Consider the following 22,862-nt stretch of genomic DNA (forward strand, 5'->3'; position numbering starts at 1 on the left):
TCTGAGGGATCTAGGTTGGTGACCATCAGCATGCGAAGGTTCTATGACCTTTTGCCAACCTGCTGGATCACCCGGTCCTTGTTTTCCTGAAGCAGCCTAAAAGCTTGTAATAGTGAATGATTTCATATGTGCTGTACAGAAACCACACACCACTCCACTGAACAACTCTTCCTTTATGCTCCTAGTTTTTTTCTGCACAGCAGAGAAATGGCTTTTCAGTCGTGCCCGTGGAAGTATGAGTAGTGACTCTGCTGTGCAAAGGAGCAAATTGCATTAGCTCAGTCTTACCTTATACCGTGGAGCAAGTTTTAACAGCTCTCTCAGTGGTACATCGGAGCCCACCACACCCAGAAGAATGCCATGGGATCGCTTTAAAACAAAGGAGAATCCATTTTCAGAAGCAAGACCTGGGTAGCTTTCTACCTGAAAACACATTATTTTCTCCCTAGTAGTCTCTCACCTGTCCCCTCTAGGCTTGTGAGAATGTGTTTATTCAAAACCAATTAACATACTTCAAAAAGTCCAAAGAGGTTATTCCAGTGTTTATGCAGAAGAGTATTTCTACACAACACTAGTCAGTATTGGTTACTGTGATTCAGAAGTAACATAAAATCACTGGGAACAAGGTTTGAGGGCAAACCCCTGCCTTCAGTATGTGTAAATACCAATAAGGTGAAGACAATAATGCAAACCAACATGAATGGGTTGATAAATTGGGCCAACTAAATCAAATGCCAAATACAAAACTGTTAACCTAGAAAAAAGGATATCCCCCCCTCCATGACATGGGGATCTGGTTGTTTAATGAGCATCTGGAGAGCACGATGGAGAATTACACACAGGCTCCCACTGCAGTGCTGTGCTAATGCAGGCTAAGGCCAGCCCCAGGTGGAGAAGGCAGACAGTTGTTTGTAGGACCTGGATGAAGAGTTTGTCCCTCATACAGCAATGGTAAGGTACCATTTTCCAATTTAAAAGGATGCTGAGAAGTTAGAAATGGTGCAGAAATAAGTGTCTAAAGGGTTTCAAACCCCAGAGGAAATGCCCTTATCAAATAATCTAAATGATTCAACCTTTTAATCTTATCAACATGGACAGGTTTGACTTTATGGCAGTGTAGAAGATACTTCCCATGAGAACTTACTAAAGGGTACAGGCTTTTTAATCTAACAGAGGAAGCCATTATGACAGGAAGGTGAGGTCAGACAAATTAAAAGCGGAATTTAGACACCAGTTTTTCATGAAGAGTTAGAAACCACAGTGGAGAGAGCTTGGGGCTGGATGCCTTTCTTCAGTGATGCTTTTGCCAAAACCAGGGTATTTAGCTCATCTATGTGAGATGTAAAGATCTGCAATAAAATGCAGGCTAGACAAGGTAATCACTAGAAGAGGTAATCACCTCTTCCAGCCTGAAATTTTAGGGTCTGTGAACTAGGCTCTGAAAATGGAATGGATAAAACAAGGAGAAGTGTTGTATTTAAGGGGTATTTTGAAGAAATAGCATCCAGAGGAAATGATGGACTATCATTCTGACAGATAAATTATCAGCCATGCACCCTGCCAGAGGTCTGCTGCCTTCCCTAATGGCTGGATGCTCATTCAGAGGCCCTTTAAAACCCCACAAGTCCCGCTGCATCCCGTGCCCTCTGCCGGCAGAGGAGAGCGAGCCCACGCCCACTCACTCACCGTCTCATTCTTCTTGCTGAAGACGGGCATGGCCACTGTCGTCATGAGCAACAGGCTCTGAGCCTGCGATGCAAAGAGCTGCCACGGGACAACAGGATGGGTGTTAGCGAGTGCAGGACCCCAGAGAGCCCCAGGGAAAGGCGCTGCAATTCCCAAGGACCCCAGCTGTTGACTGCAATTGGCCACCTCCTTGCCTCCCACACTTCTTGAAGAACAGATGGCAGCACTTTTAAATACTGGGTTGTGGGATGGACGCTTGCTCGTGTGGGGTGATGAGGATGGGATGAAAGCCAGTGAAATGCGTTGAAGAGTTGTTTTAATGAAGAGACAGGAACGTGTAGAAGCAGTGGCACAATTCGTATCCACCACTCTTTAAGAGTGTACACATGAGCACTTCCACAATGAGTGCAAAAACCACCAACACAAGGAGCACAGCACAGAGAAAAGCAACGCAAATATGAGCAAAACCACAAACAAGGTATCATCGACACTACAAACATATGAACACCACAAACGAAAAACACCACAGACAAATATTTAAATGACACAAATACACACAAAGCCTACTTATATATACTTGTCACTCAACCCTCTAAGCTTAGGAAAAAGAGACAAAATCATGATCCAACAGATAACACCACAGTGAGCTATCTCTACGAGGGACACGGGACATGCGTGTATAATGGCATAACAGATGCTCCCAATTCAACAGAAGACAGATGCTCCAAAAGCACACATGAGAGGAGGTAAAACAGGCAAGCCATATGCAAAGGAGTCTCCCAAACATGCCTAGCTATCAAAAGACTCTAATCCTTTGCTGCCAGTAGCATCCATCATTCCATCTCTCATTTGGTCAAGTAAGGAAGGCAAGGAAGGACCTCCTGTCCCTATTACATACAGAACATGCTGGGAGCCATAAAGGAGCCAGCCAATAACCTATAGGGTCACTTGATGGAGATTTGAACTTGGTATCTTGAGTTACTAGGCTGGATGATTTGTTGTGGAAACTTCCCGTTCACAGCAAGACTCACACTAACACACAACAAGCAAACTTCTCCTGCACTTCTTGGACATAGGGAACACGAGATCAGGTGAATTAAACTACTGCACAACACAGCCCTACCTACTCTGAACCAACAGCACAGCACAGCTCTCCAGTACATCCAGCACTTCCTCTCCTCTTCTTGCCAGTGTGAGAGGACTCTGCGTGCTGCAGCCCCCACCCCCTCCAGATGTACAGGCCAGCTGTGGCTGTGGAGGCCAGCACTCACACACTGACGGGCACTGGGGAAACAGCACGCTCACAAAACACAGGGTGCAGTTACCTCCTCAGACTGTGGCAGCTGGTGAGAGACATGGACGAACACATAAATGAATACATGAATGCAGGAATGAATCAAAGACAGGAGAGGAAGGGACAGAGGAAGAGAATGGCAAGCCAAGACAAGAGGCACGAAAAGAGATGCAGAAAAAAATGTGCGGCAAATAAATCCCTGTGGCTGCCTTGGGAAGTGCGACCCTATACACCAGTGCCAGGGGTGGCAAGTCTGCTGATAAAATAAACTTCCTGGGTAATTAGTACCATTTCTGGAGGTTTTGATTAGTACCATGTCCCAGCCCTCACTTGGCACAGTTCAGGCAGCAGAAGATAACCCCATGTCACCCTCACAGAGCCAAATGTCTTCCCACAGGGCAGGCCTGAGACAAAGCAGGGGGCACTGGGAGTGCTGACTGTCTGCTCCTTTGCAATGTGTCCTTTGCCCACAGAGCTGGGCTCAGGACCACTGTGGTGAGTCGGGTCATGCTAGTTTAAGGAAGGAAAGAGTGAGCCTGCTGCCCCAACTGAAATCTGTATCTTTGAGTAGCAAACAATTTGCAGTCAGAGACTGGGCTGGAGGAAATCAGTCTCTGTGACCCTACCCTGAGCCACGAATAATCTATTCTGTGAATAATCCTTTAGAAGGTAACCTGCTTGCACAGAAGCACTACTTAAGTGATGTTGTGCCTGTGTGATTAGTCCTGGGCATGTGAGTCACTGCAGATTCAGATCTGAGCCTGCATACACATCTTAGCTCCAGGAGTGAGCAGAAAAGAAATATTGTCCATGTCAGTAGAGCCAGAGACCACTAATTTCTATCAATCAACCAACTCCTGCCTTGTTTTACCTAAATGTCAGGAGTTTATTTAGGTTTTGACTTGTGCTCGAGGCCCTTACCGCGCTGTCCATGTAGGCTTCGGTCCAGATGATGTCGTGGTCGTGGTTGATGACCATGGGCCGGCTGAGCACGTGCAGGTACTCCATGACATTCTCCTGGACATCTGCCAGTGTGGAGATCTGAGTGTAGTAGCCTTTGTGGAGAAACAGAGGTGTGAGTCACTCTGCTGACACATCTCCCCTATTTCTAAATGAGTGCAAAGCTAGAAAACTGGATGTCAAAGGCTGTATCTACCCAGGGGGGTAATCTGCTCTTTGTAAAATGGGCCTTGACATGCCTTTTATCCACAAGCTTCTGTGGAAATCTAGAGTTTCACAGCAGTGGCTCTGCTCTTCTAAAAATGCTGAAGCAATGTACAAGATGAGAGTCTTGATATAACCAGATTTGTGCAAAGCAGATGAAAAATGTTGCTTTGAGTTTCAGGAAAACCTTCCACTGATCAGGCTGCCTTTAGTCTGGAAGGCCAAACATACACAAGCAAAGTGTTTCACCAGGCTACCCACTTGCCCTGCCCTATTTTATATTAAGACCAAATTCCCACCTCCTCTTCCAGATTTTTTCCAGCACTCTTCAGTCTGCCTAGCTTTACATCCAAGGATGGCAACTACTTCCGTCTGCACATTGAAAGCAGAATAAAAAGGGCAAGGTACCTATTTCCAAAGCTTTGTCCCTGCAGTTGCACCTGTGACAGTCTAAAACTACAACACAATACAGGGGAAGAATGTTTTCAAGTTACCAAAAGGTCCTTAAAACCAGCTGCTGGTTAGAAGTGCTAACACAGAGTAATGGCATGAGGATTCTTGTGTCCTGCTTCTCACCACAGGCTTTGGTTGTACTTGGTGTAGAACACATCAGATAGATGGAAAACCTTCCTACCACTAGGAAAACACTGTCATGTGAAAGGGCTTGTGTTCTGATAAGCTTTCTGATGTGGAAACAGACCTAGTGTGCTCGAAAACAAGGACCACAAGAGTTATACAATGCACCGAAACAGAAGGACCAAAATCAGGGAGCCTTCTGCACAGCTCAGATCTGGTAAGTGAGAACCCACGTGCAAAGAGCACATTTTTGTTCTCTGGTTATTCAGAAGAACCCATTCTGACGTTTCACAGTGAACCAACAGTACCATGATTTCTCTGTCACTGATCTCCTGGCTGAATACGCAATCTGAAACCCAGGGGTTTGTTTCATTTAACAAAACCTGAAAACATTAAGTGTAATTCATAGTGCTAATTAGATGAATGCTTGAGCCTTGAGCATCCCCAGCTCACAGACATTCTGCAGGCCAGCAACTCTCCTGTCAACAGTTTTCAGCAGCAAATGCTCCCAAGCCTTTCATGGTCTGCTGGAACCACTGCTCAGGGTGGAAAACAGTTTGTACCTGACACTCAGCTTCAGTTTTCCCTTCCTTTCCCTGTTTAAACAGGACACTGATGTAACAAGCATCCCTGTTTCCAGAGGCCAGGTCACTCCCAAACATGGATGGCTTTTCTCCCCCCTCCCTTTCTTCCTTTACTCTTGCAGACTCTGACAGTGCTAACTTGACCTTTTTAACTGGCCCCAATGCATAGAGGTGACTCACCTACTGTGGATGGATTTTCTCATTCACGTAATTTCATGCTAGTTAGAGAGAACAGTGGGTTTGGGGTGGGATTAACAAGCTATTTTGGTACCTCAGTGAAAACCACTTACACACAAAGAATTTGGCCAGGATACAGGGGTTAACCTGCAGACCTTGTGAAAATTGCTGTAAAATCTTTAAAGCAGCAACGTTTGTTTTATATCTCAGCCAAAAGATGTCAGGCTCTCTGACAGAGCTTTAGACAGATTGTCAAAAGCCAGCAACTGGGACACAATAAGCACAGGGACTTAGGTGGACTACAGCCAGCATGAATCTCGGTCATAGTGTCCCTTGGCATGGTGACAGGAAAATGCGGTGGCTCAGCACGGAGGACTTGTGTTAGTTGGACACAGGCACCCTTCATGTGGGCCAGCAGGGTCTGCTTTTTCCTTAGGTATCTTCCAAGCAAGGGCTCGTGGGCCCCAGCAGTAGTGGGTAAGCCTTAGAGGGGTGCAGGACCAGCTGCAGCCCACGTGTGATGTGCGAGATGGAGACTGGGAACCGCTGCCACACGGCACCTTTGTTGTTGCAGGCGATCCATTTCACATTCGGGGCAAAAGTGACCTCCCGTCCGATGAGGTACGTGAACACCCGGACCTGGGAACAAGGATGCAAGGACAGGAGAATTAGGCTGTAACGTGCTACCAAATCCAAGTGGCTGAAGTTTGGCATCCCCTTTTCCACTGGTGTGAATGTGGCGAGAGCAGTAGCTCTGCCTTCACAGAGACAGGAGCCTCTTGTGCCATTTGTTTCCTCTTTTGTGGCCTGGAACTTAATTTCCTATTACAGTAAGGCCAGAAAGCCAAGTAGCACCTGAGATCATCTGAATAACAAAGCAAAAGTGCAAATTCTGCTTGATTTTATGATAGCAGCTCTGCCAGGCAGTCAGCAACCAAATGCAGAGAGGTTTACAGCTCCCAGGAATCCTTTACCCAGGGGAACAGCTGTCCACATGAATCATTTAGAGAGAGCTTTACCATTTCTCTTAAGTTTGACCACCAAGAAAAGAGCCAATCCTGAAATAAACTCTTTCAACAGCCCCCTGCTCTGGTATCTCAATAGGCTGCTTCTCTGCCTTTGTGCATTGCTGGGATGAGGTAAACAAATAAATCAGAAGGGTATAGGATGAGCAGTGTTCTATTCCACTTCCACAGTCAGCTCTGCTAGTGCAAGCCTGTAATCACAGACATCAAAGTAAAGAGGGCTGGAAGGCACCTAGAGAGAGTGTATGGATCATTCCCCTGGCCACCATAAGAACCGGTAATAGCCAAACCTTTCCCGAACAGGACCAATTATAAACAGTCCTGCATGGGATTAAAACTCTCTGCAAAAGTTGGTTTTTAATTTTGAAATACTCCAGTCAGTCTTTATAATTTCATCAGGAGAACGTTTTGATTGCCCACACCTTTAGAAAAGAAAGTGTACGAAAAAGAAAAGCTTCCCTGACCTAGAGATGTGTGTTTGTAATCCTCTCACCTTGGGAATCACTGCAGTATGCTCCTGCCTGGCTGCTTGGTTTGCATTTACAGTCAGGAGCACATGGGTAGGCAGGTACTGGAATATGTGAATGCTCAGCTGTGCCTGATACCCTGGCCCCTTTCCCCTCCCTTTCTATTTATCACTTCCCAGACAAACCTTCCGATCGGGCCAGTTGTATTTTTCAAACACAGCTTCATAATCCTCCACGGCTCCGTCGGTGATCAGCATGATGGCTTGGTTACACAGACCTCCTTGGCCAGCATCTCTGAACTGCAGACAGAGAGGGAGAGCACTGCTTATCCCAGCACAGGCTGCTTCTGAGTAACTGCACCCTATTTATTCACGGTGGGCCAGATCCTGACTTCCACTCACAACCCTCACACTGCTCAGAAAGAGGACTGTGTTTGTGCACTGCATATAAATTTTTTATTTATACAGCCCTGCCAGGCACATGCAGACACAGGAGGCTTTGCAGAAGTAAAATAATGAGGAGAAGATAAGTGCTGTGGAGGAAGGGTGCGATTCCCTGCTGCTTCACATCTTGCACAGTTGCATTAGTTTATGCAAAACAACTATAGATCGACCATAAACATGGCAATTCTGATTTGACAGCAATAACTGTCACTCTTTATGGCAGAAAATGTGAGAGGAGTGGGAAATCAGACTCATTATTTCAGGGTGAATCCATCAATCTGCCAAAGAATAGCAAAGAAAGGCAGGAGCATATGAAAAAAGAAGGCTACTGACACTGGAGCTGGGAAAGGTTATGGATGTGCCAGATAGAGAGGCCCTACACTGACATGACAGATGACCTTTTACCTATGCAAAGGTGGTATTTAAGGCAGAGCAGAAGTGCACCAGGACTCTGGTACAAACGCTGACGTGCTCCCAAGGGCACCTGCAGAGGTGTTGGGCAGACTTGCTCCTACAAGCAAGCCAGACCCTGCCTGTCCAGCCAGGCAGAAGCAGCCTTGGAATGCTGCCTGTGTCCTGCTCCTGCAGAGCCGTGTGCCTCCCATGCCCTCAGGTACCCGCTCTAGAGAACTGAGGGCCTTATGCAGCACCAACAGAGTGTTAAAGGCAGCAGCAGGGGCAGCTGAGGACATCCCAGGGACAAAACCGAGCAGCCACTTTGCTGCAGCTCCCAGCTCGGTGGCACTCTGAGCTCCTCCTTGTCCTGCCTCTCACTGCTTCTATGCCCTGAGCAAGGAAAAGCCTGATCAACAGAGGAGGGTACAGAAACTGATGCAGAGCTAAAACATTATGGGAAGAAGGAGACATGGCAGGTCCCCTGATAACGAAGATTAATGAGAGGCAATAGCACAAGATGGAGAGTATACAGGAGCCCAGCTGAAGGGTGACTAAGGTTACATCAAACAGCAGCAATTTTAAACTGGAGAGAATAGTCATATCTTATAAATGAGAAAAAAGGTATCCAAGTGGCAAGATTAATTGCATAAAATGAAATCCCTGCATGGGGGAGCAAGAGCACACACCGTGAACCAGGAGTTTTTAGATGCTTTAGGGCTCAATTTACAACTCCTTTTGGGTTTGCTAACGCTATGTTACGACAGACAAATGCCTTTACCAATGCGGCTGGTCCTGTGGTTGCACTGCAGATTAACATCACAACCATGAATACCTCAAAGCCAGCTCTAAGCCCAGATCTCCCCAGTAATTTCACCACTCCTACAATTACATCTGTGATTGTCCCTTATCATGAAATTACCAGGTTCAGTGCTGATATCACCATAACGTCACCTTCCACCACCATCTGTGTTATCAGTCCTGCCTCCTTCAGCTTTACACTGCACTGCACCTGTAACTACACTGCAGGAAGCATGGATTCAACAGCTTCTGAATGACCACAGGGATAAACCCCTCTCTGGCTGTGCCACTGCTTGTAGCAGTGTCCAGGACCAGGACAGATGACCATGAGTGAGAAGGGTGCTGGAATAGGGTCATTCCTAGCGGGTTGTTCTCAGGTGAAACATCCGTGGGAAATACTGAGTCAGGGTGAGGCATTTGGATGTGCTCCTCCTCCCTTCTGTCCCCACATTCAGAGGGGAGACAGACAGTAAAGGCTGAGGGTGTACAACAGGAACAAGCACAGGATGCTCTTAGGAGCAAGCCAAAGGAGAAAAGCAGGTGAGAGCCACATGGGATTCTGCTAAAGACCAACAGGTAGGAAAAAACCAGAGCCTCAAGTGAGCTATTTCTAGGACAGAGATCAAGTGGGTGCAGATTAGCAGAGAGAACAGACAATGTGAGTGTCCACCAGGGAGGCACAGGGTGCAGGAGATCGTGTCAGAATGAGGCTCAGATCACAGATACATGAACCTTGGTACGAAAGCAGCTTATTCCAAACTGTTGCGATCTACAACATGTTTGTTCAGATTATTATTAAATTAACACTTAATTAAGGTCACCCACCATTTCATCAAACTACTTAAGATCTCTTCATGAAGCTTACTTCAGAACTCATAATACTGAGATACTGAGAAATTAGACGTTATATCAGAACCAGCAATCTCCTAATTACAGGAGTAGATGATATTTTCAACAGGGAAAATGAGATCATCAGTGTCATAGAAATGGAGATTAAAAAGACAGATTTAGAAAACAAACGAACAAGAGGTAATCCCTGGTTTTTAGGTCCTTTGTGACTGGCTGCAGCTGTAGCAAATGATCTGACAGCACTCACATCAAGCTCTGAGCATAATTCCCTGCTCTGACTGCAGTCTCAGGAGCATGAAGGAAGGGGAGGTGAGGAATAGCATGTCCACAGAAGAGATGTCTGAAGGAATGCAGGCTAGAGCTGGGTCTGTGAAGGAGGCACAGGGCTGTGTGTTCTCCTATATAACTTCAGTCACGTTGCCAGGACTAACAGGCATGATCTCATTAATTCAGGGTCACAGTCTCTTGTACTCCCTTGTTTGCTCATTGCCTCTTACTCTGCAGTTACAGGCTGGCACAGAGCTCCTAGTGAAGCAAGAGGAACCATCAGCATTGCTCAGAGATGTGCAGGCACGCGTGCTGATTATGTGCACATCTGACCAGGGCACTGAGCAGCCCCTCTCCATCTCCTCATGCCCCATTATTATGCAGACCTGCCTCTGGAATGGCCTCCAGAACTACTGAAAATTCAAACTTGGTGGAAAGCGTCTCATGGGGAGAAAAATCAGCAGTAGACAAGAAAACAAAGCCAGTGAAGAAGAAACAAGAAAGGGCATTAAGCAAAATAGTAGGAACTGGTAAACAGGAAAGTCTGAGCTTTGCATACCCTGAAAAATATGCTGTAGAATCCAGGTCCATAAAAACGTGTCTGGAATCAAGAAACAATTTATAAGTGTTCAGAGAAGAAGCAAGAAAGGGAGTAAAAATAATATGATGCCAGATGATAAAAAACAGAGGGAAATGGTCAGGCAGAGATGCTTTAGAGCCTCCATACTTTATCATCAAAAGGACAATATTGTAGTGCCTGAGTACCCACTGAAGTAATAAGAAACAAAGAAAAGAATGAATGAATTACAGGCAGGGTCACAAAGTGGTAGGGTTAAAGAAAAAACTAATTGAAAGCATTTGAATAATCTGTGCTCAGCATGAAGGGAAAGAATTACAGAAGGTGTAGCTGAACTACTTGCCTCATGGGCTGAGACCTGACTGGGACTATACAAGATCCCAAAGGATGAAGAGGGAATCAATAGAAAACACAGAAAATAGATGGATAAATTGTCCTTAACCATCTAGCATGCTACTAGAAAAATTAGTAACACATGCATCTTGTGAGTGTGTAAATGAAGTGCTTCCCCACACAAGTGGGACATAAGAGGCCACAAACCTTTGTTTACTTAAATCAGCACACAGGTTCATCCTTTTTACAGCCCCAGTTTGCTCGAGTTAGGCAGAATTGTATGTCTCACTGAAATCCAGTCTGTTACCAGTTTCATCATCCTTTTTTCACCTATAGCTATTTTGGAATGACCCACTCAGTTAACCTCAACGCTTATGTGATTTCTGAAATTGGCAGAGAGTCCAGGCATGATTAAACCTTGGTGATAAGAGGAAACATCATTCCAAGGTGGCCTTGGAAAGCAGAACTTGGCTTTTCTTTTCCTCCACAGCATGGGAAAAGCAACAGCTTTCAAAATACTTGTTCTGAGTGTATCCTGAGAAAGGAGAACACATGCACATGGGAAAGGAGAGGCAGCAGCTCAAACGCAGAAGAGGAGGGTGGATACTGCCTGGGGAGGGATGCTGCAGAGACACATCAGCTGGATAGGAATTAACAATGTGACAGTGCCTGAAAAAAACCAGAGCTGTTGTCTTACGTCGTGTTAAGAGGACGAGGGTGTGTAAAACAGGGAAGGCAATTATTCTGCTCTGCTTAGCTCTTGATAGCTCTCAGCTGCAGCACTCACAAGCTGTTGGGAGCATGGTGTTTCAGGGGAGGCAGCCTGGAAGTAGAGCAGGGCCAGAACAAAGGGGTATAAATCCTGCAGGAAAAAGGGGAGAGAACAAGACGAGCCAAGCTTGTTGAAACAAGGAAGAGAAGATAGCAGCTAGAGAGATTAAAACTTAATAAATAAGAAAAGACCTCAAAAGATAGCACTTGACATCTGAGAATGTTGAAGCACTTCGTAAAGGTGTGCTTAAGAACATGGTTTCCCTGGAATGCATATTTTATTGAAACCACTTTGTTTGTGGCTAAATTGAAATGGAGTTCAAGTGGTTTATTGAGCATGGCAGAGAGGGACAGGGGGCTCTGGCTAACTGTTCTCCTGAAACTGGTCTGCAAATTGTGTCGTGGATTAAAACATGCCCTGTCTCCCCCAGAGGATAATGGAGGAAAACAAAGACAGTGAGGGATTTGTGCTCTTCTGCAACCCCTCTTTGCTCGAGTAGTTCTCTGCTGGGCTATTAATTCTGTGAGCAATTGGACTGAGGAAAATTACCAGGGAAATTTTGCAGCCACTTTCATTACAGATATTATGACTGGTTGTCTGTTGTAATCAGCAAAGCCTGTTTCATCAGCACGGTGTCACAATTTTCATTCTCTTGTGTGTGCTCCCGTGGACAATAACAGGAGAGCCAGCGAGGAACAGCAGAGAATGGGAATTTTGTCTGATGAGAAGGAGGTGGTCAATTCCACCAAAGTTCCCCTTTCTCCTGCCTGCATGACTGCAGCAGCACAGATTTGTTTCAGGGCACACTGAGGAAAACCCTTTTCCTTTGCTATTACTGATACAGGTGGTCTAAGAACCTTGAGGAGAAGATTTCAGAGAGCCCTTAAACCACATGAGCACTTGGCAGGTGGCAACCTTTCACCTTCAGCTGTGGTACTTGCAGAGCCTGAGGTGCTCCAGCTCCTGCTATCAAGGCACTCTGTAGATAAGCCTTATCAGGGAATCCACAGTCTGGGGAGGGCAGCCACAGGACAACAGGAATGAGTCCACACTTCCATGCCTACGTACGTGCAGCCTCTGGAGCTGCCACGCGAGCACAGAGACAATGTCTGTCTCTTCTGAATGCCACCAGAAATCCTGGCATGAAGATGCAAAGTGACTTGCAAGAGGTCCTGCAGGTCTCCTGCTGCACATGCAGCTGTCCCACAACTGGCTGGCAGCACAGCTCCCAGCTGAGGGTGGCCTTGGACTGAGGTCCTGTTGCACTGAAGGGCACACAATCACAGCCCGTGCTGCAGCGAATGGCACACAGCAGGACAGCTGGAGTCTGGGGAAGGAAAGCTATCTGGAAGAGATATGGAGCCCTGCTTCACACATTTCTTTGATAAAAGTACTGTTTGTGAACCACTGCTCTTTGGTGTAAGCCATTTCCAAGGCACAGGAAAGCACAACACATTTCCTCATCTGCAGGTGCTCAAACACCGGAGCCAGGCAGATCCAAGGTGATAGCAAAAGGCACGAGGGAAGCAGTACTTCACCTTGTGAGTGAATAACAGCAGAAGGTTTTATCACCACTGGGTGCTGCACTGTCCAAGAGCGATCTCTGAGCTGTTTTGAGCTCATTAAGCAAGAGAGGATCAACAAGAATCAAGATAAGCAATGACTACTAGAACTGTTGACTGCATTTTTTAACGCTAAATAGAGAGGAAAAAATAAATTCTTTACCCACCAAGGAGTTTCTTCTCTATTACTGCAGTGGAGTCACCTTAGTCCACTGGGGTGCATGGGCAACACTCTCTCCCTGGAGGTATTTTTGGTTCAGAGGACATTTTGTCTCAGCTTTTAAGGCCCCTTCCAACCCAAGCTTTTCTATGATTCTATGATCCACTGGCATCTTGAGGCCAGCCCCACTATGGACAGTGCCATGAGGGGACAGGGGTGTTCAGCTGGTTCTTGCTCCTTTTTCTTGTTACCATTCCTTAAGAAACAGAATTAAATTGTATGTTTACCTCCAGGCTACTGAATTTCCCATTCACATGAGGCAATGAATCATTTATGGTTCTTATCAGAGGGCATGATCAGAGTGATTAATTCTCCTGTACCTGTGATTTCTTCCCCAAGCACTGGTACTCAGCAAAGTGACATTGAAATAAATCTGAAGAATAATCTTTCATGTCTTCATCATCTTCTACTGCTCACTAATAACATTACTTACAGCCAGAATTGTGGCCCTCAGCTGATCAGTTATATTTTATTGCCACCATCTGTAAAGGTGCCTGGGCAATGCCCAGTTGTAGAGCTCATTACAAAAACTCAAGAAGCCCCAGCCTTGCTGGCTCCTGGTCCTCCCTGGGCAGGGACTGGTGGCTGTGGACATCATGCACAAACCACCATTTCCCCTAAGATGGGTGAGCCCTGCACACTGCTTGTCACAAATTTGGGATCTGTGAGATTAGCTCATGCCCGCTCCCTGCTGCGGCGCCCTGAGGGATGTGCTGGCACTGGCTGCAGGGGTGGGCAGGGACACTCGTGCCCCACACAAGCATCAGCACCAACTCTTACCTCTCTCAGGATTTTGAAGGACTCTGTCAAAGCCTTGCTCACAGTCCCCACTCCTTTCGCCTGCAGTTCCTCCACCAGCTGCTTGAAGTGCTGGCAAGAAGAGAGGGAAAAACCCAGGAATGAGTTGCAGGCAGGGTGTTCCCTGTGACCAGGGGAGGAAAGGGTAGCCTGGAAAAGGTTGTGCCCATGCAGCTACAGCAGGACTGCATTTCTCAGTCTCTGGACCAACAATCCATGTAAGATCATGGAAAGGGCAGAACTACTGGAAATCTGACCTTCCCTTATCTGCCTCTTCAGGGAAAAAAAACACCCTGTGCACCCAAAAGCAACAGGAGAGGAAAAAAAGAAAAAATCTGAATGCTTGTCTATGACTTAAGAGGCATTGATCTGCTTTAAAGGAAACCCTCTCTGCAAGATAGCATCTAGGAGGTTTGGGAATCCTTTGGGAAACACTGCAGAAGACTTCATCCTCCAGAGTCATACTCTGTGACCCAGGGCTAAGCTGGGAAAGAAATCTGGTTGTTGAAGGCATGGAAGGATGTATTAATACAAACTAAAAAATTGAAAGAGAAAGGAAAAAAAAAAAGAGAGAGAGAAGCTAAAACTACCAGTCAGCCCAGAGGGTGGTGGAGCACCTGGACACAGGCTGGCCACCTCAGGGCTGCTGAACCCTGCTGGATCAGAGCACCAAAAGCCCTCCTCAGTGGGGACACAGGGAAGCCTTTGCTGCTGCTCACCCCACCAGCTGACCCCGTGTTGCAGCAGCTTGGAGTAAGCCAAGGTGAGCCACGGAGCCAGCACACACCTCTGAACTGGTGCTGGCTTCTGAAGGGCAAGCCCTGCTGGGAGAGGGCTGTTCCTTGTCCCTGGAGCTCCATCTCACAGCATCTTAACCCCGTGCTCTGCTTACATGAAGAGAGCTACCCGAGTTCCATTGAGAGGGGCCCAGCACTCACCTCTCTGTTATCTCTGTCTGCTTGGACCAGGATACCCTTAAAACAGGGTTCAATAAAATGAACATAATCATTGTACTGCAAAGAGAAAGCAAAAAGAAAGGGGTTGTCATGGGAGAAAATTCACAAAATGGGCTTGTGTCCTAAGCGGATGTTCAGAAAACAGCATGGAGAATTATACCATTTGATACCTATTTCCCTTAAAATTGTTTATAGTGATCACAGCAAATCAGATTTTGAAGAATCTTCTGTTTGTTTAAATAACGCATTAATTCTGGCATTTTGCTGAGTCCTAGCATACCTACACATACAATGTTCCTTTTTTCCCCCCCCCCCACTCACACCATAAAGTTTTTATCCACACTCTATGGACTTGTATCCCTGGCCTTGCTTCTAGCACTTTTTGCACTTAGTTTTGACTTCTGGAGATTTTGTGAGTCCCCAGCCACCAGCTGAACCTTGCAACCTGGAGTCTGAAGCCTCTGGTGCACGGCTGAACAATAACAAACCAGGTTAGCACACACCCACTGAACTGGGATACTTAGGGGAGTGGATGATTCTAGGCTGTTACATGTGAGGTGAAGCTTGGCAATGCCCCTGTGAACCTTTTCCTGCAAGGTTCAGCAGAGTGCAGTTCCTAAGAGGCCACTGATGCTCAGCTGATCAATGGGAGCTTAGGTCAGGCTATAATGTCTCTGAGCCAGTGGGTTCTTGGTGTGAGTGCAGTAAAGGAATATATATATATATAAACCAGGGTATTTCTGGGGCTGTTTTTGAAGAACAGATGATATTTCAAACTCCTTAATGACTCCCCCCTCCATTTTTCTGCCAACACTGTTCACTCTTCCATCTGTCCAGTCATATAAAGACAGAATTGTTGCCACTGGAGTTTCTAATTAGCTAGCATAAGAAGCTATCAACAGAAAGTAGAATTTATATCTCAGTGGCTGTGCCCTGGCAAGCTAGCATAGAAAGAAGCCTGGGGAAAGAGATGGTGTTTCAATTAGCTTTGAAAATTAGAAGGTGAGGAGCCTTTAACATGGCACCAGTCTTGGCATGAATAATGGAAAGAAGTTTTGCTTTCTGTGGTCAGTGGAGCTGGTTCTCTGCAGGTAACCAGCCCATCCTCACCCTGCCAGGGCTTAAAAAGAAAGAGAGTAACCCTGAGCCTTCGTGACGAAGCTCAATGCAGGCCCAGCTGATGGACTCAGAACCATATGGGCAGCCTAGCAGGATGCTGGAGCACAAGAAGGCATAGAGTGGTACTTTTCTAGCCTGGAAGTGTTATCCTGAGGATCATACTGCTGCTGCTGGACCCAAACATAGTGTTATGGCAAGCTGGGTGAATTTATTAGCTCAGGTCTTTGCTAGCTCAGGTGTCTCTCTACAGCCCTTTGTTATCTGTTGCAGTCACATCCCTAAGCAAGCAAAAAGATGCAGCCAACATCCTCTGTGGAGGAGGGATGAAGTGACCTGGCAGCCACCCTGCTGACCACACAAAGCTGGCTTGCCAAGGGTAATTTGGGTTAATCCCCCACCCAGCACAGGTGCTGCTGTAGGTAGGTCACTGTGATTTGCTGAGGGGATGAGGCTCAAGGGAGACAGCTCAGCACTGCAGTGGAGACAGACATACTGCAATGATGTTGACAAAGTCGTTTTCTCCCAGAGTATCCAAAATGGTGACGATGGTGTGCTTGGCAATGGTCATCCTCAGGCCCTTCATGCTGCCACTGACATCCACAATGATGACAATGTCCTTGGGAGAGGTGGCTGCTTGGATGTACCTGCACAAAAAAGAACACAGGGAAGCAGGGTGAGCAGCCAGGGAGGAGGAATGCTGGACATGCCACTGTCACACTGTGCCAGCCACGGCACCACATGCACCGTGGCCACAGCTACCCAGCAGCATCAGGCTGCCCCAGCACCTCGCTTCCCACAGACTGAGTAAACACACCACACTTCTGAAGGCTGAATATCCCCTTCTCCCAGTCACAGAAGGGTAATTTCCATGTGGCACACGAGATGCCACAGGGGAAGCTGTTGCTGGCAAAGCTTCCTAACCTGCTGTTACCTTTGTTTATGTACCCCCCCACCTCTGGCAGGAGTGCCACAGGACACCAATTATTGATCAGCAACTCACCAAGGCATCACCTTGGAGAAGGGGGAGAGAGGAAGGATGACAGGTGCTTCAGCCAAGGCTCTCCAAAACTTACCAGCCACGGTTCCTGCAGTCAAAGGAGATGACTCCGTTCTCATCTGGTAACCACTTTATTCCTGAAGAGAGCAGCAAGAGGAGCAGTCAACACACACAGGCAGGCAGGCAGGCCTCTGCTCCTGCTCTGCTGCTGCTGTTCCCTGCTGAGCCCTGGCTACCCCAGGGAGCACACGAGTCTGGCCAGCCATAGCAGTGGCCATTCTGCAGAAATACAAGCAGAGCTGCCCGGTCTCTGGCAGTTTTGAGTAATTAAGTTTTGCTTATTAAGTTTCCATTTAAAAAATGTACCTAGGCATAGTCTGTTCAAATTTGGGAAGCAACTGCGTGTACTTTGGACTTTTTGTCACTTTGATGTGGTTCTCAACAACAGATGTTTTTTCTCCCAGAGGGTGGTTGAGAGCATAAAAAAAAGCAGCAGGGGCAGGGATGCATCCCAGATTCCCTGCTACAGGCTCTGTTCACAGCCCTCTCTGCTTCCCCAGCACATGCCAGGTCACAGAACACGGGCATGCAGCCACCTGACCAAGTGGCCACCGGGCCAAGCTGCAGCTGCAGAATCTCGTGGGTTCCTCCAAGCACTGGACCTCCCTCCTGTGCCATGAGCTAATGTGCCACTCACAGCTGGTGAGTGGATAACCAGGCAGGCTGGCCACTGCATCTGCCACCTGTGTTCTCAGAGAGGCTTTGGCCACCACTCAAACCCACAGGGGAGCCTGAGGCATAGCCCTGCTGTGGTGTTTTGGGAGCTTTTTGGGGGACCCCTGCCAGCAGACTCCTCTGGGGTTGTGTGGGCAATGTGCCTGAGGGGCTGGTTCTAATGGGAGAAAGTGGTTTATGCCTGCTGGATCCTACTCCTTCAGCCTTATCAGCCCATGCAGGAGTATTTTGCTCACTGCATCCTGCCCCTCTTGGGGCTGTGCTGCCCCAGACTTCCCAGATTGCACTCTTCTGTGGCACACACCCTGTCCTGCAAAGCTGTTGTGTTGCACTGAAAGAGCAAAGCCAATCTCTTTTACCTGGGTAGAGCCTGAAGAATCCAGTGGAGCTGCCAAAGTACTGCCAGGTCAGTGTGGGATCCCTTTCAAAGTTGTCCACAAAAATAGGATTCAGGGCTTCTGACATGTAAACTCCATTAAGGATGTCAGGGTCTGTGGGGAAGAAAGGGTGTAAAAGAAGGGAGGACATCTGCCACCCCGACAGAGGAGAGGGATGGGAACAAAGGCAGCTCCAGGAGGAATGCAACCTTATCCAAAGCTTTTACATTGATACATCCTGTTCCCTGCCCATTCAAGGGAATCCTGGAGGCCAGGCCAGACCACCACTGGCCACGGCAGGTGATCTCAGCTTGGTCAGACACCATTAACCCCATTTCTCCTTCCAGCCTTGGCTGCCCTTGAGCACTGCATCTGGTTGGAATAATGCTCTCAGAGACTCAGGGAGGCCATCACGGTGCTGAGCACAGCTGGCACACCCTACAGGCAGTGCTCAGCTGCTGCCAGACAGGGGACATGTGGCTCTTGAGAAGCAGCTGCCTGATGCATCACTGACAGCCTTTCTACAAAGACTGTGTACATTTATGCTAGGTGTAATCACCTAGGACACAGGAGCCCTAGGATTTACACAGTTGCACACTCTCCCCTCTTTTCCTCCTCAAATCTATCTTTTCTTCTTTGCCTGCCATTTCTTTGACAAAGCCTGGGCTGTCCTACCATGCCCCCATCTCCTCAGAATCAATAGGAAGTTGCAGATTCCAAGAACTCCGAGGAGGCAGCCTATATTTGGTGTCTGTGTTGACTCACTGCCTCAGGAGACCAAAGAGCAGCAGCAGTAGGAACAGGGAGTCATGAGAAACTGGTCATTGTCAGATTAACTGTGTTTGTGTTGAAAAGAGTGGAGCTTTGACCTACCACTTCCTCTTTAGTCACTTTACTAAAGGCAGTTTTGGTCAAAAGGAGGGAAAAACTGGATTGTGACTCCCCAGGGATGAGGCCAAAGTAAGTCCTGCAGGAAGGAAGAGCTAGAAATGCTGTGGAGAGCCAGGGTTGCTGCTGTTTGCAAGAAGGGGAGTGAGCACTGGGGGACACTGCTCCCTGGAGGATCCGTGGGCATGGAAGCAGCCCTCCTCCTTCACACCTCCTGCTCATCCTGCAGCCACAGCCAGAGGAGCTGGTTGGTTCATGGCGAGGTGTAGAGGCAAGAAATCAGCTGGCTGGGCAGTGCCTCTCTGCTGGCTGGCATTCGACCACCTGTCTCCATACTCTGCTGAGGGCAGCAGCCTGCTTGGTACAGTTCTGCTGCTCCTACCCACAGCCAGCTCTGCTGGTGGCTCTGTTGTGAGCAAGATTGTAGGGTCTGGGGCTGCCAGACCACGTGGAACTGATTTAAAATCATGGGAGAAAGAGAACTCCCTCTATTGTGTCTCTAAATAACAGCAGTTGTGAGCACAGTCACCAATGGGATTCTTGACAACTAAAGGCCTTGACAGAGCCAGCCCTTCATCCAGGGTGACAATTGCCAATAAAGTCTCACCACAGTTTGTCTCACAGCATCTTTGGTTGGGTAGAGGACCTGCAGAAGAATACTCTGCCCACCATAAGAGGTTTTCCAAGAGCAGATTGTACCTAAGCCCTGCCACAGTGACAGTACAGCACAGACTGACTGTCCCTTGGTCAGCACCTTTCCAACACTGCCTTTTCTTTTTCCCCCCTCTGTCAGGTGCTGTTTTTCTATCCCCATCCTTGCTTCCAGTATTAATGCTGATAATTTGCACACCGACCTCCCAGCAGTGAGAAAGTAGAGGCCATTACCTTTGTTGTAGACATTGGTGGGGAGCTGGATATCGCTGTAGGTTGTGTTCACCAGCAGGTTATTGAAATGCTCATTTGGCTCCAGAATGAATTCATCCCCAAGCTCCACGTAATTGTCATTTTCATCCTTATTGTTAATCAGGAGAGAGTTGTAGTAATCAAACTGTTGATGAAGGCAATGGAAGAGAGAAAGACAAAGAGGGAACAGGACAGACTATTACCAGCACTGCTGGGAAAAGCACTCTTTAAAACAAAGAGGGGACATACGGAGAATCAGGGCTTCAAAGAGGATCAAAATGAGCAGCAACCAAGCTGTTACCAACTGGAAGTGTCAGGCTGCCCAAACGATGGTTTCTGGCCAGTTTCTTGTTGTCGTGTGCCCGTATGACCAAAAGCACTGTCAATACCAGGAGCAGAAGAGCCACTTAGGCGCAGAGGGGCAGGGTGGCAGACTGCTGCAGCCCCTCAGAGTATTTCAGGGATTAGCTGGAGAGCTGAAGTGTCTCACTGGGTCTGGCTCCCAGGTTTAGCACAGGACACGGCAATGCCGACCTCACCTGCCCTGTCCCTGCAGCTGTCACTTACCGAGTTAACTCCTGCTGTACATCCAGCCAGGATTATCCCCTCATCCTGTCACTGCAAGGAGCAGGCACTCATCAAGAGCAAAGGATCAAGCAGAAGGTGCTCAAAGACAACGCAGTGTGCCCCCTGTGAAGGTCACTGGAGATTTACCACCTACAGCCACTTTAGTACATTCTAAAGGCATTCTTTGTCCTTGGGTAACCTGCGTTTTTAAGATGTTTTTGCTGACTTTATCTGAGCCAGAGGTTATGTAAGGATTCATGTTCAAGCACTTACAGCACTCAGAGGGTGCAAATGGAGTGTGCAAATACAAAGTCATGTACCTCAACTCACCCATGACCCTCACTGTGAACGCAGCTGACCCAACTAGCATGACTAATGGGATTCTTTTACAAAAAGAAAAAAAAAAAGGCAAGATGAAATTAGTAACTAGCTTGATTTCAAGGAGTGTTTTCATTCCCAGCCTTTCCCAGCACTGAGACATGTACTTGCAGGGGTAGCCTGTCCATCTGCTAAGCTGTCTGTGCTTGTGCTGTGGACAGAGGGCTTCCTTCCACAGCCTTTTCACTCCAGCTCCCTTCACCAGCAATAATCCCATAGCTTGGCCACAACAAACAGTTATTAACAGAAAGCCAATTATCCAAATTGCTTGGGCAGCACCAAACTTTCACCTCAAGGGAAGTCCTGACGAGTAGGTGTCTGGTACAGAAAAGATGATGGGAGCTGTTAAGAAAGATGGTGAGAAACTCAGTTCATTTGGATTAACGGATTGCTGTGGGTATTTGTAACAGCATCCTCCTCATTGTTCATTCACACTCAATTTTTAGCTCATTTTCCAGTCAAATAACCCACAAAGTGCCAGCTAATTTGCTCTAAAACGTCGCCTAACGACAGTGTTGGCTGTGCAGTGAAAGTAATGCCAATAATATCATGCAGCCCAATGTCTTCCCAAATCCTTCCCCTCCCAGGGCCAAAGGAACTAATCTTCTCGGTGTTTCTGTGTTTGGGATCTGCCAAGGATGTCTCTTACTCGCAGTAGTCTCTAGACAAGCTGAGTGTCCTGAGGAGAAGGCGATTCCTGACCTGCCCAGGAGCCTGCGGGGGTGGGCTCCTGGCTCTGCCCGTTCTCTGTGTGCCACGTTTTGTCACTGACCAGGACAAACTCACCTCCAGCGAGGAGTTGTACTCGTGGTTCAGATCTGCCTCTTCTGCTGCTTCCACCAACCTCTAAAGCAAGCACACAGAAAGGAAGGTGAGCGGGTGCTGGGGCAGAGCCCTCCAGAAGTTCTTCCAGCTGCATCAGCGACTGCCTCCTTCCCCACAACCATGTCTTGGGTTACAAGCTTCCCTCTTTCCCTCCTTTCCTGCTGACCTGTCATTCTGTGCTGCACTTTTACAGCTTGGAAGGTATACTATTTGCAGCTATTTATTGCCAAGTGTATTCACACCTACTTACTCCGGAGTCCCTACTAAACCCCTGAGCAATTTTAGGTATCACAGGACATATACAAACAGAAACAGGTCCATTTACAGAAACAACAGACAGATTTAATTTCATTTTCCACAAACCCTTCCAAAAAGCCATGGGAAAGGCATTTCAGCCCCAGCTTGATGTCAGTATCTCATCAAAGGAAAAGGCCTTGTGGGAGTCTCAGTCTGGTATTGTTACTGAGACAAAGACCATGACTGGATTTCGTAAAGGGCTCAGCCATGCTGTGGCCATTTATAAGCTCTTACCATTTATGGAAGGCAATAAAATCAGCCAGTTTTCTCCAGTATGATGCTTCAGGGCACTAATTCTCAATTGGTACAGACTGGGAAGGGATCCAACAGAACGCGTACGTGTTTTCAGGGTTGCACAATCAGCAACAGTCTCAGCAAAACTACATTTTGCTCCTTCACAAAGGATAAGGCAATCCAAACCCTGGAAAAGCCTGGCTAAGAATTTCATGCTATGGGCCAAAGCTCTGGGACTAAATATGCCCACATTTCACTTGGAGACTCAAATGATGTGTTTCTGGATGACTTTTCCACATTAGAAACCTTAAACAGTCGAGGCTCTGTGACTACAGAAATATGCTTTTCATAGTAGGTAAACACACGGGAATATGATAAATCCTTAGATGCAGGAAGTAAGAGGGACCAGGACGATTGCCTGCTCTGATCTCCCGCACAGCAACAGCTACAGACCTCTTGCCACCTCCTCCACACTTCCCCATGTACACAGCTGGAAATCCAAGCACCTTCCTTGCAGCTTGTGTTCAGGAGGTGCAGAAATTCCCCTTGAGCCACACACACAGCTGAAACAAGCGCCTAGTCTTCAGCGGCCAGAGCA

The 22,862-nt window shown here is 47.4% G+C and overlaps 1 protein-coding gene across 1 annotated transcript in view; it reads right to left on the reverse strand.

The window, feature by feature from the left end:
- Positions 1-22,862, reverse strand: part of CACNA2D4 (calcium voltage-gated channel auxiliary subunit alpha2delta 4) — a gene marked incomplete at both ends in the record, with an annotated part of 120,669 nt that overhangs the window by 86,602 nt on the left and 11,205 nt on the right. The window contains 13 exons of the mRNA XM_082281133.1: positions 289-369; positions 1,687-1,764; positions 3,012-3,029; positions 3,902-4,035; positions 6,042-6,120; positions 7,159-7,272; positions 13,971-14,060; positions 14,927-15,001; positions 16,557-16,707; positions 17,137-17,197; positions 18,155-18,286; positions 19,946-20,108; positions 21,695-21,754. Of these exons, the coding sequence (XP_082137259.1) occupies positions 289-369; positions 1,687-1,764; positions 3,012-3,029; positions 3,902-4,035; positions 6,042-6,120; positions 7,159-7,272; positions 13,971-14,060; positions 14,927-15,001; positions 16,557-16,707; positions 17,137-17,197; positions 18,155-18,286; positions 19,946-20,108; positions 21,695-21,754 (1,236 nt within the window). The remainder of the gene's footprint in view (positions 1-288; positions 370-1,686; positions 1,765-3,011; positions 3,030-3,901; positions 4,036-6,041; positions 6,121-7,158; positions 7,273-13,970; positions 14,061-14,926; positions 15,002-16,556; positions 16,708-17,136; positions 17,198-18,154; positions 18,287-19,945; positions 20,109-21,694; positions 21,755-22,862) is intronic.

This window comes from Coloeus monedula (genome assembly GCF_965178545.1).
Source record: "Coloeus monedula genome assembly, chromosome: 4".
NCBI lineage: Eukaryota > Metazoa > Chordata > Aves > Passeriformes > Corvidae > Coloeus > Coloeus monedula.